The sequence below is a fragment of the Amblyomma mixtum genome, chromosome 1 (assembly GCF_055824585.1).
Source record: "Amblyomma mixtum isolate Tamu chromosome 1, ASM5582458v1, whole genome shotgun sequence".
Classification (NCBI taxonomy): domain Eukaryota; kingdom Metazoa; phylum Arthropoda; class Arachnida; order Ixodida; family Ixodidae; genus Amblyomma; species Amblyomma mixtum.
Window position 1 is genome coordinate 92,902,865 of NC_143012.1, and position 16,583 is coordinate 92,919,447.

Here is a 16,583-nt window from a genome sequence, read left to right on the forward strand (position 1 = left end):
ACAGGTTTCCGAAGCAGCCCAGCAAAGGGGAGCAAGCAAAGGAGGGACGCATGCAAGCCACGTTTTGCCCCGAAACGGAGCAGCACGGGGGTTTAAAGGGGGAGCCACAGAAGATTCAGAGCCAGAGTGAGCCAGGGTCGTAGTAAAGAGTCGCACGGGGGGGGGAAGAAAGGGAGGTGCCCGTCCCCGTTATGTTGCACGTGTGAGACAGGAAAGAGCGGGAGGGGGGAGAGAGAGGAGGAAAAAAAAGAAAACCAAAATGAGAAAGAAGCAACAAAAGAACAACCGGGAATGAGAAAGAGAGAGAGAGAGAAAGAGAAAGAAGGGGTGCCTCAGACTGTGCCCCCCAGAGAGCAGCTACGGCACACAACCACAAGCCACAGGAGACGGACACACCGGCACGGCAGCTCTGGCATGCGTGCGGACCATCGTGGCACATCGTTGAGCACGTTTGGTGCCTTCTCCCCCAGACCAGCCTCACACACACACACGCAAAGCCAGTGGCGGCTCCAAATACGCTTCGCACGATGCTCACACCTGAGACATGGCACTACTGCCAACTGACCAAATAAAGGCCCTTTTTTTTACGCTGCAGTGGGTGGCTCTGGTTCAATTACAACACCTTGCAGCAGTGCAACCACATTTTTCACCATGCAATGAAATCCAGATACACAGGTACTCTCTCGCGTGAACTCCACTGAAATGCAGCCACTGCAGGAAGAGATGAAGCCCACAAACTCATGCTCGGCTGCGCAAGTGCATTTTCACTCGAAACCCGAATTTGCGGCTTCGTATTATGCATCGGAACAAAACAAACACACGAGGCACAAAAATTACACCCCCCACCCCAGTGACTGTCGACTCGAATTACTGGAGCACTGCCTGGAGGCCTCGCGAGGCAGGCTTTTACAAGCAGCAATAGCCTGTCACCTCAAGTACGCTGTTTCCATCTGAGGTTCTCCACTAAAAGAACTGGTGCATACAAGTATTAATGACTAAAGACAAGATCTGCACTTCTCGACTCTCCTAAAGGGCTTGTCAAGACAGTGAAAGTGGTTTTAAGCCACGAGACGCTGTTAGGCACACCACCCAAAGATGTTTTGCCCTCTTTCAACGAGTAGACTGAACTGCACCAACTTGTTTCACTCGCCGGAAGCATACAAGGACTGACAACAAAGCTGGCCATAGAAATGTGACAGCAGCAGGAACTGGGCAACTTAAAATGAGATTTCTTCCTTGTGCTGTGAACCCTGGTAAACTACCGACCCAGGTGAGCTGTGATGGCTTGGCCATACCGTAAAAGTAGGACAGCACACGAAACAGGTGCGTGTCATCAACCTAAAAGAGCACAGGCTAGGCTACTGTTTTGACCATATCATATTACTATATAACTCCACTGATCAATAACCCAGCCAATGATCAATGACCTATTGAGGGAGGTACTGAAGCTGCCACACACATCAACAGCTCAGGTCTGCTATGAACCAGCAGACACATGCAAAAGAAAGCATCAAAAAAGTTTGGAAAATTGTGCATGAGAACCACGGACTAACCACAGGGAAAGTGAATGAGGACTTTCAAGGAAGCTGTTCAATAAAGGTCAAACTGAAGGTCAAAGGGAGAAGAAGACTGAAAAGGGATTAAGAAGAACTCGCCCGTGACCACCAGCAGAGAACTACGGCAATCTGCCAAGAGCTACTCTAGAGTCAAGGCGACAGACTGTGTCATGCAACTAAGCATACCAGTGCACTATAAATGAAGCACTGCAGTGCAGGTTGGAAGGCTGCCCTCTCTCTGCACTTAGTTTTCCATTAATGAATACACCTGCCTCGTACCCTCGGCACTCCCGGACATGTTCACACAGTTTCCACCGAATGGGTGAACAACCATCCAAGTTGTCTGGAAATTCTGCCGCACCTAACTGCGCCTCATTTTTGCCACAGATGGTTCAGCCCAGCATGGAGCACCAGACTTGCACACCGTCTGTTCCAATAAAGTTTCGCAAAGAGCTCGAAACTTGCTTCAGAGAAGCAGTGGCTCTTAAGGCCACCACGGAGATCAACAACAACGAGGATAGGTGCAGAGAAGTGCATGTGACTAGCTCTCGTTAACGAGCCTCACGAGGAAACCTAGTATGCTGCCATAAAAACCTGCCTCTGTCGATGCTTGCAACCTATTTTCAGCCAAACGACAGAAAGGGTCTCGGAGAGAGACTTCAAGCAGGGCTTTGTCTGGCCAAAATCCTCCTTCTCTCGGTGACAATAGCCCAGCCAAGTAAGAGCCTGACATTATTTAGGCCTCCACACTTTATGCCTCTGCAAGCCCCGACTGACAGTGGTGAAAGTACTCACGGGGAAAAATCCGCCGGGAGGCATTGGCCCACCTGGCATGCCCTCATTGGGAGGCATCTGACCCAGCGGGCTTGGTGCCGAGGGATTCTGAAAGAGGCAAGAGCAGGCTCCCATGAGTGCCGCTGCGAGACATCCCTTTACAGCTCGCTCAAATGCACAGTGCCCCGACAACAAAATTAAGGCGAAAGCCTTTAATGGCTCATACTCGCAGCCATGGCAGTAGTGGTTAATGACTAGTTAGTCACCAACTGATCAGTCATGACTGACTAGTCATTAACCAGTCATGAACCATGACTAACTAGTCAGGATTGGTTAACAACTAACAAGTCATGACTAACATTACCCATTACTAACTAGTCATGATTGGTTAATGACTAAGTCATGACTAACATACCTATTACTAACTAGTCATGACTGGTTAATGACTAACTAGTCATGATTGGTTAATGACTAACTAGTCATGACTAGTTAGTCATGACTAACATGACTAGCTAGTCATTATTGGTTAATGACTGACTAGTCACGACTAACTATGATTGGTTAATGACTGACTACTTAGTCTAGTCAATCCAGGTCACAGTAGCAGCCAAATTTGTGTGGAAAGGCTTTCGCCTTGCGCACTTTAGATCGTCGAAGTGCCCCCTGAACTTTTTGGCTTGAAATTCAAGCGCAGATTCCCATCTGAAGGGCATAACCTACACAGTAGAGGCTGCTCAATACTATTCCAATGGGTAACCTTGGCTTGTAGGTGTGTTAAGCAACAAGGTGGAGGACAACCTCGCGATGAAACCCTGTCTGCAAAACCATCAAGAGAAATCCCTCAAGACGTCAGGGGATGCTTCGAAGAAACAGCACTCAGCCATTTCAGTTCCCTGTGGTGTCCATCCAGCCAACAGTGTGTTACTAAGGGACTAAAGAGAGTTTGAGCCACTTTACTGTTACACCGCATTTACACAGGTTGGGCTTGTACCTCAGCGCGGACGCGTAAGACGGGCCTGGCATCGTCTTCACTGCGTTCTCTATTTTGTCTGTGTGGTGATGCACAATATAACCTTATGTGCTGCCCATTTCAGCGCGAGAAGGCGTGTTCTACTCGCTTCCTTCGCGAGAGCAAGAGCACCACATCTAATTTCAAGTCCCTGTTTGCCCACTCAGATGCCACTTATAAAGAAAGAAAGCTTCCCAGCTTATAAAATTTCTTTGAGACTGTGACCTGCACTCGAGATGCTGACAGCTATAGTTGATGACTATTTTGGGATTGTGCACATGTTGATGTCTCAGGTCTGTGCCGAAAAGTGCCAACTTAAACGTCTAAGTGTTGCTATGGTAGTGCAATTGCTGGCAGAACATTTGCAAGGTGAATTCCACCAGCAACTAATAATAACGTCAGCCTCTCATCTGAAATCGCATCAGGCTCTATATCTATATTCTTTGATTCATCTTCAGAGCCACAGAGGCTGCAGCCAGCACAAGCAATTGCGGCACGCAGTTATAATCAAAAGTGCATTCACATCATCCGCAACCATCAGTCGCAAATTCGCCATTCCACCACAGTAGCATAAACTGCTTTTTACAGCGACGGCTGTTTGCCAGCTCTATGGTGTCGGTGTAATACGAAGGAGTGTGAGGAAGAAGCAGTCACATGACTAGGACGTCACCTTTAAGCAGGGGTATTACAAAATATTTGGCTTTAAATTCAAGAATTATGAGAGTTCAGGGATATAACGGGACCAGCAATCGAGGATAACAGACCTTTTTTTTTTTTGCGGTAAAACATATTAGGAAACCTTGGCTCTTGCTTAGCCATCCTTTTTTCTGGGCTCTTGGCCAAAACTGCCAGCCCTGAGAAGTGCTATAATGTCCTTCTTAATCTTGGCACCCTCAAAGAACTGTCCAGCAACTCCCAGAGAAATTTGAGCATTTGTTTTAAGTAGCTTTTTTTTTAATGTGAAAGCATTTCTTATCTCATGAGTGACAAGTACAGGACCTGTCGGCAGAGGGTGTCATCAGAGCGTGGACTGTCGAGCACCCATTATAGGAGTGATTAATAGAGTAGTTGATTGAACAACTATGCAATTATAATGCAAAAATTAATAATGACGATGATGAATTTTTATGGTGCAAGGGCATCTGCGGCCAAAGAGTGCCATACATGGCACAAGGTTTTTTTTCTATTCAAGGTGGAGTTAGAGACCCCCAAGTCACTAAAGTGATTAATCAAACGGAGCTTCAGTTGGATTAGTCAATTCCCAAATTAATCTTTGATGAATTAATCACTGAATTACATAACAATTAATTGTAATTAAGTCAACAAGAGATTCATTGAGGAAGGAATCAGCTGACAAATTATTTAACGGTCAAGTGCTTTCCTGTATCCATCTTTCCTATATCATCATCATCATCCTGACTATGACCACTGCAGGGCAGAGGCCTCTCCCATGTCTCTCCCATTAACCTTGTCCTTCGCCAGTTGCGGCCACCCTATCCCGCAAAACTTCCTAACCTCATCCGCCCACCTAACTATCTGCCGCCCCCTGCTACGCTTGCTTTCTCTTGGAATCCACTCTGTTACCCGCAAAACTTCCTAACCTCATCCGCCCACCTAACTATCTGCTGCCCCCTGCTACGCTTGCTTTCTCTTGGAATCCACTCTGTTACCTTTAAGGACCAGCGGTTATCTTGCCTTCGCATTGCATGCCCTGCCCAAGCCCACTTCTTACTCTTGATTTCCACTAGGATGTCATTAACCCGCGTTTGTTCCCTCACCCACACTGACCCCTTCCGGTCTCTTACCGTTACACTTATCCTTTTTCTTTGCATAGCTCGTCGTACTGTACTTAAGCCTAACCTTCTTCGGTAACCTCCACATTTCTGACTCGTAGGTCCCTATACGTGCAGTTATAAAATAGGTGGAAAAAAAAAAACTTTCTGCAATGCCGTAAGGGAAGAAAGCAAAATGCCTCTCGCACAGTTCTCAGCCTCAGCCAACCATTGTTCTGACACTGTCAGACAGCCCAGAAATCCACTGGTGGCAAAGAATAACAATGAGCTTAACAGCAGCTGTGGGGGCTACCGCCAGCAATTTGGTGAACACGGCTTCGCGCAACTTCACGCCAGAGAGTGGTCACTGCAAGAATGAGCCAACAAGGAAGAAGGTGGGTGATGCAAGTACTCACGTGTGCAATGCCGTTGACGGCATAACCAGAGTTGACAAAGCCCTGCAAACAGACAGAGAAGGGCGGCATGAGCAATGCCAGAGCAGACAGGCCACACATGCTTTCCAAATGCAGCGAGGGAAGAGGCCACCCAGACAGCTCAAAGGGCACATGGAGGGCATGAACACCACGAAAGACTGCTAGGCTTATTATAAGATGATCGAATTGAGTTGAGATGCTGTTAATATACAGGTGGCGTTAGCCTCGCAATTTCTGCCGGCAATTGTTCCATCGTAAGATGATCTCCAGAGATAGCTTCCCCACTAGTTGCCTGATCCTCGTCGAGTGAAGCAGCACCCTGACGGGTCCTGCGGACAGGTGAAACTAAATGGCTGTACTGTTTTATAGCATGCATTTTAAATACAAATATTAGGTACTAATGTGAAATTTTATGTTCTGATGATGAACTCTGGTGTTCTCCGCTTTGGGCCATTAAAATTCATCGTTGCCATCAAAGAGCAACATCAAAGAGCAAAGTTACTGATTACATCAAAATCGAAAGTCACATCTTGAACTACATAGAGACTTTCTGCAATTATTAAAATAGGCTTTTTGAGTTAGAAGAGAGCTTTTCTCGGCGTAGCATTGTCTGCAGTGTAGCACATCAGAGTACAGCTAAGACGTTCTAGCTAGCAGGCTGGTTAACTAATACTGAATAATGAACTTTTAAACTATTACTGTTAGGCGCCTTAATTACTGAGAGGCATGTAGCCCACCGTATGTAATTATCCATAGCAGCTTTTAGAATTCTGAAACAATTGTTACCCTCCACACACACTGTGACCAAACAAATTTAATCTATTTTGATGAGTTACAGGCACTGGAGAGGTTGCTTTGCCTGCAAGCTTGTTTAAAGCATATTATGGCACGATGTAGCCAAAATTTGTTGGGGCCACAGCACCGAGCGTAACTATGTTTTCAAAATTCTAAAAAATGATACGGTGGGCTACACGCCTCTCAATAATTAGGGAACCGAATAGAAATAGTTAGAAAGTTAACTACTCAGTATTAGTCAACCAGCATCCAAATTAGCACATATTAACTGCACTCTGATGCATTACACTGCTAAACATTTTGTCGAGAACAGTGCTCTTCTAACTCAAAAAGCATATCTTTAAAAATTAGAGAAAGTCTTAGGTGTGAAACACCCTGTATAAGGAGCATGTAAATAATGTGACCCATGCTCAATAGGCACAGTAAGGAAAGAGTCGCGGGAGCAAAGGTGGCAAGGCACAGCGATGGCCAGCAGAAAGGCCATTCACCCTGAAAACTTCCCGACAGTGGGTCACTGACCCCTTGGCAATGATCGTGCACACATCACAAAAGTCGGCCAGTACTCACATAGTCATGAAAGGCCTTGGCTTCGCTGGAGTGCTCACACGTGTCTCTCCGCTCAGGCGCCGCACAGTACAGGTCCCAGAACACGCTGCATACACAGAGAGAGACTACGCGTGAACAACGGCAGATGCCTGAAGCCTTACAGCAAAGAGGGATGGCACACAGCTCTTTTCCTCAGCATGTCATGCAAACAAAACATCATCATCATCATTACGCCCACTGCAGGGCAAAGGCGCAGTTGCGGCCAACGTATCCCCACAAACTTCTTGATCTCATCTGCCCACCTAACTTTCTGCCGCCCCCTGCTACGCTTGCCTTCTCTTGGAATCCACTCCGTCACCCTTGAGGACCAGCGGTTATCTGCCCAAGCGCATTTCTTCCTCTTGATTTCAACTAGGATGCCATTAACCCACTTTAATGACATCCTAGTCGAAATCAAGACAAAAAAGGCTAAAACAAAGACCTGGGCGCACAATGCCCCCCCCCCCCCCCCCCCCCCCCCCCCAAAAAAGCTACTCTGCATTAAAGAGACACCGAAGGCAAAGTGAAATCTGCCTGCACCAACTGACTGTCGTGCCCTAATCCCCAAGAGGTCACCCTCCTTAAAGGTGCACTGAAGAGATAGAGGAAACTCGTCTTTTTGCCACGGGAACCCAATCTACACGTTCCGAGCATTCTTAGAAACTTCAAATTATTGCCCTGTGCGGCCAATTTCCATAATTTAAATCAGATTAACGTCAGTCTCCCCCCATATTTTGTTTTGAATTCCCTGCAGACGGTGGGAGGATACGGCGGGGATACGGTGGCCGCAACTGGTGAAGTGCAGGGTCAATTGGGGAGACATGGGAGAGGCCTTTGCCCCGTAGTGGGCGTAGTCAGGCTGGTGATGATGATGATGGCCATCGGACCGACGTTTTGCACCTGCCGGCAAAATTAGTCCGCGCTCCTGGACCAGCCGCAGCACCTAGTTTGCTTCTATAACAAACTCTCTTTGGTCTCCGTATTGTTTTTCGATTTTGTAACGCGAGCGAGGAGATGCAAAAAATGAAACTTTGACCGGATTTAGTCTGACGGTTGGCAATCATGGTGTCTGTTGTGCCGCATGCTCCCGGAAGGTGAAAAAATGCACTGAGCGCTTTTTTTTTTTAGAGCAGCAGTGGCGAGCTAGACAACCATATGGAATGGTCGAATTTTAGGGGTGTGCGAATATTCAAAATTTTCTAATATATTTCGAATATTATATTTTTAGTATTCGAATTCGATTCGAAATCCAAGTATTCGTGTTGTTTCGAGTATTCGACCAGACGCGAATATCCGTATCTAGACGAATATTCATATTGAGCACCGGCGTGCATTTCGGTCCGCAAGCCCTATCGACAGATATATAACAACATGGCGGCGCCTACACGGAAAGAAAATTCTTTCTTCCTCCAAGGGCAATGCCGTAGCTGACTGCGCTGGTGAGCTTTTTTGTGGCTATACCTGCGAAGCTGGTATAGTCAGAGCTGTGCACGAAGTACCTCGCAATACATGCCAGGTCAGTGCCAAGTGAGAGGGCATTTTCTGTGAGTCGTTTCAATTAGAAGGGAACTACTTCTGTCTGACCATGTGGTGCAGCTGGTTTTCCTTCACGACAACCTTTTACGTCATGCCAGCAACGCGCTTTTGTGCTGATGCAAGCTAGCCTTAATCAATGCTGTGTACTAGCCATCTTCTCTGATATTTCCACTCTTCTAAGAATAATGTTCGAGACTTGATACTTTTTGTGCAGCCACACACACCTTTTGTGCTCATTTAATCATCGATAGTTGAACTGTGATGTTGTTGGGTGCCCAATAAATGTTTTGTAGTGATTAAATGCGTTTGTCCTTAATTATTCGATATTCGATTCGATATTCGGAACTAAGTATTCGTATTCGATTCGTATTCGAAAAATTTGATATTCGAACACCCCTATCGAATTTCAGTCTGATTGCAAGACCGTCTTAAAGACCTGTGACATCAGTGCATGCTTAGTTCTGCCGTTCACGTTGTATTTTATGCAGCGCGCTTGATTTATAAACGATGAGAGTAGTCTTATTTGGTGCTTTAGGGCCTTTGCAACACACCACCAAGATATTTTACTAAATGCGCCAGCAGAGTTTCGATTAATATAATGTAAAGGAAGGCCATGCCCCCTTTTAAGGCTTTTTCTGTGTTTTTTATTTTTATTACAACCAAGCGGGAAAAAAAATGGGAAAAGAATGTACTGCAAGCTCTGCTATGTAGAAAAAAAAAAAAGACCAGAACTCAGAACAAGTGTCATGTGCGGCACAACCCACATCTACCTCCATTTCATGTCCACACACGACTGCTTTCTCTAGTGCCACAGCAGTCATTTGCCTCACTTGAAAGCCTACGGAAAGTGCAGTGTGTCATGCGCACAGCTGAAAATCGCAAGGACTGTAGTTAAGTACAACATTTTTTTATATTTTAATTTTTTTGTAATTGATTTCGGGCTCAGTGCAAGGGCTTATTTTCGTTCTGCTTGTATTCTTTCTTTTTTTTTGGTGACCAGCATATTTATCCAATAAAGTCTCGAAAACGTTTTACACACGCAACTCTGGCGTATTTTTCATCCAAAAGTGCAACTAATAAACTACAATATCATGCATCGGAATATGCGATGATTTTTGTTTTCCTTGTATTTTTTTGTGACCAGCATTATCAACCAATAAAGTCTTGAAAAGTTTTGCACACGCAACTCTGGCGTTTTTTTTTTTTTTGTACAAAAGTGCAACCAATAAACTACAATATCAAGCAATGCAATGTGCGATACACTTCGTGATTTTCATTTTTAAAAATTTGTTTCAATTCAGCCAAATCCGGCCATTTCTGCGTGGTAAGGAAAGAATTAAATCATGGCATTTTGTCAATATTTGCTGAGAACATATTTCTATCAAAGCTGCCAACTTTCAACATTGAACGTCAAGGGTAAACCAGTCTTCTGGTTATAACAAATTTGCTAGGCACATCCAAGTTGCGAGAAGCGTCCATAGATGGCACCAGTTAATTCAGCAATGGTAATAACATATTTGGCAAAATAACGCATGTACAAATCCTAAGCCCCTGCAGCCTTCTCTCTTCATTGCCAAGAAAAGCTATCATAGCGTAAAACTGCCAAATTTCAACACTGAAAGTCAAGGGAAAAACAGCCTTCTTGGTTACATTGCTAGGCACATCAAGTTGCAAGAAGCTTCCATAGATGGCACCACTTGCTCCAGCAATGGTAATTACTGGGCGGGGGGGGGGGGGGGGGGGAGCAATGTCCTGGGGAGTGCCGGAGCACTGTCATGCAGCCGACCTATTTGGCGAAACAACGCATGTACAGATAGATGCTAAGCCCCTGCAGCCTTTTCTTCATTGCCAAGAAAAGCTGTCGTAGAGTGCAATTCCGCAAGAAGAGTGCGGGACGCCAACTCACCACCACCAGGAGTGCAGGAACCCAGGAGGCTCGCCTAGCGTTATGTTCTTCTCCCATCGGATCTGCAAAGAGATGAAAGACGAACATGCTCAGTGCACGGCCATCAGATGCAGAGCGCTAAGCAGCACACTACACAGCTGGTCATGTTAAGGTCACGATGAAGTCTTTAATGCGTCATCGTCGTAAACAGGAGTTGTCGACAGAAATGTCACGCTTTCAATTGGTCCAAACGGTCGGGACGTCACAGTGCGCGATTTCAAAACTGGGCCAATTGTACTTTGGCTAGTAACCATGCAACCAATTAAAGGGATGGCATAGTGATGCTCCAAGTAAAATAAATAAACAATAAAAACGGAGTAGGAGAGAGTTCCATCACTTGACAGGTGGTGACAGGACGTGATGGATGGCATCAGAACAATGGTAAAGACCAAGTAGCCTAATTGACCTTTCTAGTCAAACCACATGAATAAATAAAACCGAGTTGGGGAACCGAACCCCGGTCTTCGGAGTGCGAGACGTGCATGCTAACCCCTCCGCCATGCCAGCTCGATGGTTTGGAATGAACAAAGCCGCATCTAGTGAATATGGTGTCTTCGTTCACTCCCATCTTCCTCCCTTGCAAAATAAAAAATAAAACACACACACACACAAAAAAGAAATCAATGCAAACCAGTGCGACAGGAAAGGCTTTTTGCCTTGCAGCACTTTACAGAGCCAAAGTGCCCCCTGGATTTTTTTTTTCTCTTTAGGAAACCGGACTCGTCCCATGGTCAATGGTGGGAATAGCCAAGATCATTTTGAAGCAGGCTGTGCAGTAAGCAGCTGACAATTAAATCTGAAGCAGCTTCTTTGTGTTTTGTGACAGGAGGCCTACAGCCATAATGTCACTGTTTAAAACATGACAACGCGCTGCACGAAGACTTCAATGTGCTGGGTTGTATGCAGCTGTCTTGGCTAGCTCTGGGTACCTTTTTACATGCACCCAAAAACCCGCCGCAGTGGCTCTGTGGTTATGGCGCTCGGCTGCTGACCCGAAAGACGCGGGTTCGATCCCGGCCGCAGCGGTCGAATTTCTATGGAGGCGAAATTCTAGAGGCCCGTATGCTGTGCGATGTCAGTGCACGTTAAAGAACCCCAGGTGGTCGAAATTTCCGTAGCCCTTCACTACGGCGTCTCTCATAGCCTGAGTCGCTTTGAGACGTTAAAATCTCATAAAAGCAAACCTAACCTAAATGCACCCAAACTCACTTATTGCGTAACGAATTAAAATGAATGAAATTTTGTACTGGTAACATTAGTGCAAATTTTTCTGCACAAGAGCTGCAGAGGATGTTGAAGTACATCCATCTGAGTTGCTTACTTTATATATAACTTCTCCGTGGCTTCTTTTTAAACTTAAAAAAAGTCCGCAAGATTTGAACATCGCCACGTGACTGCGCTCCTACACCATGACATCAACACTTCAAAACCTGCTCTGACTGAAGAAACTCTTTTACGGAAAGGCAATGAATCAACGTCACCGCGATCACAGTAATCGTTCCAGGATGAATATGGGCACTTTGCTTTGTTAAGTTGTGATGCTACGGCATGAACGTATACACACCGTCGCTGTTTCACGGCCTAGCAGAGGTCAGTGCCTAGGCACTGGAGAGGTTCACAGGAAGTTATGCAAGTTTCTTGCAGTCCAACATGGCCACACCTTCTCTTGATAAAGCATATCAAGGAGCACCACTATTTTCCTCTCCTAATGGGTCCGGCATTATGAAGTGCTTGTAGCCGTACGGCTGCGCTCGGGTGGACAACAATGAATATTTACTCCCTTATTACTTTACACACGCTTCGCTACTTCCTCTTCGGGTGTTTGTGACGAAGAGAGACTGTTTGGACTTCCTCATATCATAACACGTCATTCAAGCTCTTGTGGCAGAAAACATTCGGCTAGGACACAAGCTCGAGGTCACACTTGCACAATGTGGTCACCGTAAGCCACCTCAAGGAGAATGCCACCCCATTAATGGAAGTGGCTCAGTTTAACTACAGCTCCTATTTATACGAACCGACTCTCTATGCTGAAGCTTCAAATAGACGGGGACTACTGAACAAAAAAATCGGAAGTTCAGACTTTGACAGCACGGCAACAGGTAGCAAGAGCGAATGAGGTCCGTGGAATCGATCTAGCTCGCCTAAACCACATCAGAGACCCTTCTCGCCGTCTTCCATAGACCTTGTAGGTAGGACGTTGGACTCTTCCGTTTAAACCGAAAGAAACCTACACCGAATTGAATTTTTGAAATTGATTTTAACAACAAAAGGTTAGTATTCTAGACACGTGGGACATAACTAGATGGTTAGTGAAAAGGAATTACACTCATTCAAAAGAGAAAATAAATTATGAGTTACGTTCTGGGCAGTTGCGCCTTGGGACATCAGGCAGCACTGACCCAGAAGCCGAAATGTTGTTGTGCTTTGTTTTAGGCTTTAGCTTTTTGTGAGGGCTCTACAAGCAGCCCACCATCCTGGCGCCTTCCGCATGGGTGTAATTTAACCCTTTAGGGGAGAGCATGCATCTTCTGCAAAAATCGTGAAAAATTTATCGCACAAGCAGATGAGGTGCACAGAAACAGTACTCAACAAATTTAAAAATTCCAGTAGGAATAGTTACGGGGAAAAAAGTGGGACATATTTGCCCCACTGGCATTTAATGAGGATTAAGAAAATGGGACATATCTGTCCCATTGACCTACATGGGCTTCCTCGCTGAGTGAGTTTCTATTAACCACTTCACGAACTTATGCACACTTGTTCGCTTTTTGTTGAACTTGTTCGCCCTACTTTTTCCGTCGTGGCACGCCACTGGCATCTACGCCTTTCTTCAACTTTCACAGGGTAACTTCACCCAGGCACGCCAACCATTTTGGGCCATTACCCTCCTTGTTCATTCAGAAGGGCTTCTTGCTACTGGTGAACCTGAACATTTGGCCACTGATGATTTGGCGTCCAAGAACAAACTCTACATACAATATTTGAAAATTAGAACTCAAAATTCAGTCATTATGCTTAGCTGAATGTACAACTATTTCCGGCCACCGTGGTGGCGCAATGGTTATGGCACTCGGCTACTGGTGGCTCAGTGGTTATGGCGCTCGGCTGCTGACCCAAAAGACGCGGGTTCCATCCCGGCCGCAGCAGGCGAATTTCGATGGAGGCAAAATTCTAAAGGCCCATGTACAGTGTGATGTCAGTGCACGTTAAAGAACCCCATGTGGTCGAAATTTCCGGAGCCCTCCACTATGGCGTCCCTCATAGCCCGAGTCACCTGGGAAATTTACACTCCATAAACCAACCAAACCAACTATTTTGAGCATGGTGAAAAAAAGTGCTTTTCTCTTATTGTCATCTCTAATCTTCCAAACAGCTGCACGTTGTGATCCAGAATTGTTCCTCTCTATGAAGAAAAAAGGAATCACTTATTGGTTATACTTTGTTTTTTGGCAGATCGAATATAACCAAAAACATGCAACGCCCCCCCCCCCCCTCCCCCCAAAGAGAATTTTCGATGTCTCTACTCGCTACCACACCGAGTGGACACGGCCGAAACCATTTTTGAACAAAGCATTGAAATCTTACGGCAGGTACCAGCGCAGTATAAATGGGAGTCCTGCCTCCTACTGCCTATTATAAGCCCTTCAATACCGGGAACAAAGTGGGTCATATGTGTCCCACTGTCTCATTAAGAGTTAAAACAAATACGGTGAGTTTGCAGCAATGACAGTCAACTGGCAGCGCTGCCAGGGAGTCCCATTCGGCGCGACGCCGTGCCCACTGGAAACACCTTTGAACGCACCACATTTCTGAGGAAAGGAAATGGCACAGTAATTTCTCGCGTATCTCGGTGGACACCTGAACCGCACCGTAAGGGAAGGGAGGAAGGTGGCAGTGAAGGAAGAAAGAGGTGCTGTAAATGAAGGAAATGAAAATTGGATTAGAGGAAAGGAATTGACGCAGTAACTGTCTCTCATATCCCGGTGGACACCTGTAGCCCCTGATTATAGGTCGCCGGTTCGAATTGCTTCATGCCGCAAGCTAGGCTCTAGCTTTAATAATGCTGCACGTAACGCTGAATTATATGACACCGCCTGGAACATCCTGTGGCAAATTGTTGGCATGATACAATTTTTTCGGACGCGGGGTGCCGACTACTACTATGATGCAATGGCTTTTCAACCAAATGAGCTGAGTACGCCGTTTTGTAAAACAGAGGGCTCCTCCAATTATATAGATAGGTCAGACTTTTTTGCAAATAATCAAAGCAAAAAGTCGACCCATGCCTCACATACCGGTCACTGGCGGAAAAACTATCAAAACCTTGAAACAATGGGCGGCTGAAGTCTTCAGCCTCCATCATCACAATCAGCAGGAGACACCCATTCTGCTTTTTTCTTGAAACTGTAGACACCGCGGTTGCAAAGGCACTTTTAAGTGCGAAAACACTAATCTGGAGGTTCAGAGCCAAGCAAAATCGTCTACTGCCAATGTGCAAAAAAAAAAGAGGCATGAAAAAGAAATTACATCAATATTCAGGACTGAGAGTCGAACCCACACCGGTGTGAACAGATCAGCTTCAAAGGCCGCTATGCAAGACCACTAGACTATTGCCACAGCTGAACACTCCTTGTGTTAAACTGCACCGCACTCTTGCACTGTGCATTGCAGAGCATCATCTTCATCAACTTCCATCTGTTCTGCCCAGCAGCACTGCCCAGTCATAGTCATTTCCTATATAGCACAAATCCGTGCTTTCGCGCTGATTTGAATGTAGTAAACATTCTCTATGTTTCTCATCATCATCATCATCAGCCTGACTACGCCCACTGCAGGACAAAGGCCTCTCCCATGTCTCTCCAATTAACCCTGTCCCTCGCCACTTGCGGCCACCGTACTCCCGCAAACTTCCTAATCTCATCCGCCCACCCAACTATGTGGCTTTTTCCCCTGTTCTCTTTCAAGAAAAAAGCTTTAGAGTACGTGGAAGAGCATGGAAACCTTCGAAGCATCAAAAAAGAAAAAGCATTCTAGAAGAACGAGAAGAAAATGTCATTTTGTGGACGGACTGCAATGCATCCCGAACTGAAATCCAAGGTTGCGGAGTTCGCTGCACGCAAGATCCCTGGATGCGACTTCAGAGTGCACCCACATGAAAGATTTTGAGATCGTGCATGCCTCTGGACTCGCGAAGACACAACTCAGAGGCTTGCCACTGTGGTTGCAGCGATTTATAAAGCAGAATGGCTTTATTCTGCGGCAGCGTACTTCCAAGTGCCAGAAACTGGCCAAAGAGTTTGATGAAAACAAACTGCTCGAGCTTCAGGAATATGCAACTGAGCTGCGTCACCAACCCGAGGAAACACAAACGAAACGCCAGTGCGGTTCGATATGCCCTCGAGCAGGACAGTTTCAAAGAAAAGAGCCAAGCAAATTGCACCTCAAATGTTAAGCAGGCAACGAGAGCTTGTGATTCCTTGAGTGCACAGGCAAAAAAAAAAAAGAAGCTGCCCCCTTTCATCATTTTTAAAAGAAAAACTTTGCCGAAAGAGGACTTCCCACCCAATGTCATCACCCGGGCAAACAAAAGGGGCTTCATGAATGTCAATGCTGGAGTGCACTCTATCCGTCAGGAATCGACGACCTGGTGGTCTCTTCCAGCAACCAAACATGCTGGTTCCTCACTTGTTTCGAGGCCACCTCACGACTCACGTAAAATGGGCCCTGTGCGATGGCAAGACTGATGTCGCGGTGATCCCTGGTGGACTGACATCCAAGCTGTTCGAATGTTCTCCTCGAATGTTCACCTATTCCATTATTCAAACTAATCAAATAGTACATGTTCAAAATAATTCAGAACGTATCAAATATGTTCTGAACTTTTCGAATGATCGCCAAATAACTGCCCCGAAGTTGGAACAGGGCTCAGCAAATTTTTCTTTGGGCTTTCCAAAAAACCAGGCTTGCACTGACACTGCGAACCATTGCGCAGGCCACGATCCGCATAAGTGGGGAAAGGATTCAGCACCGCGACGTGGTTCATTTATGTGGCAGCGTTCAAAGTCCTCATGCTCTGTCTCTAAAAGTTGATGACGCAGCATGGGCACAGGCAAGGTCAGCAAATGCCGCCCTGATGACGGATCATGAAGGCCATGGCTCATCAGTAGGTACCAC

General features: G+C 46.0%; 1 protein-coding gene across 7 annotated transcripts in view; it reads right to left on the reverse strand.

Annotated features, from left to right (window-relative positions):
* The window catches only part of Ssdp (Sequence-specific single-stranded DNA-binding protein), a 77,378-nt gene that overhangs the window by 48,734 nt on the left and 12,061 nt on the right, over positions 1–16,583 (reverse strand). For all 7 annotated transcript variants that reach the window (XM_089554597.1, XM_089554590.1, XM_089554577.1 and 4 more), the window contains exons 3-6: positions 10,368–10,429; positions 6,908–6,992; positions 5,528–5,569; positions 2,352–2,438 (exon numbers count right to left, since the gene is read on the reverse strand). In XM_089554597.1, the coding sequence (XP_089410723.1) occupies positions 2,352–2,438; positions 5,528–5,569; positions 6,908–6,992; positions 10,368–10,429 (276 nt within the window). The remainder of the gene's footprint in view (positions 1–2,351; positions 2,439–5,527; positions 5,570–6,907; positions 6,993–10,367; positions 10,430–16,583) is intronic.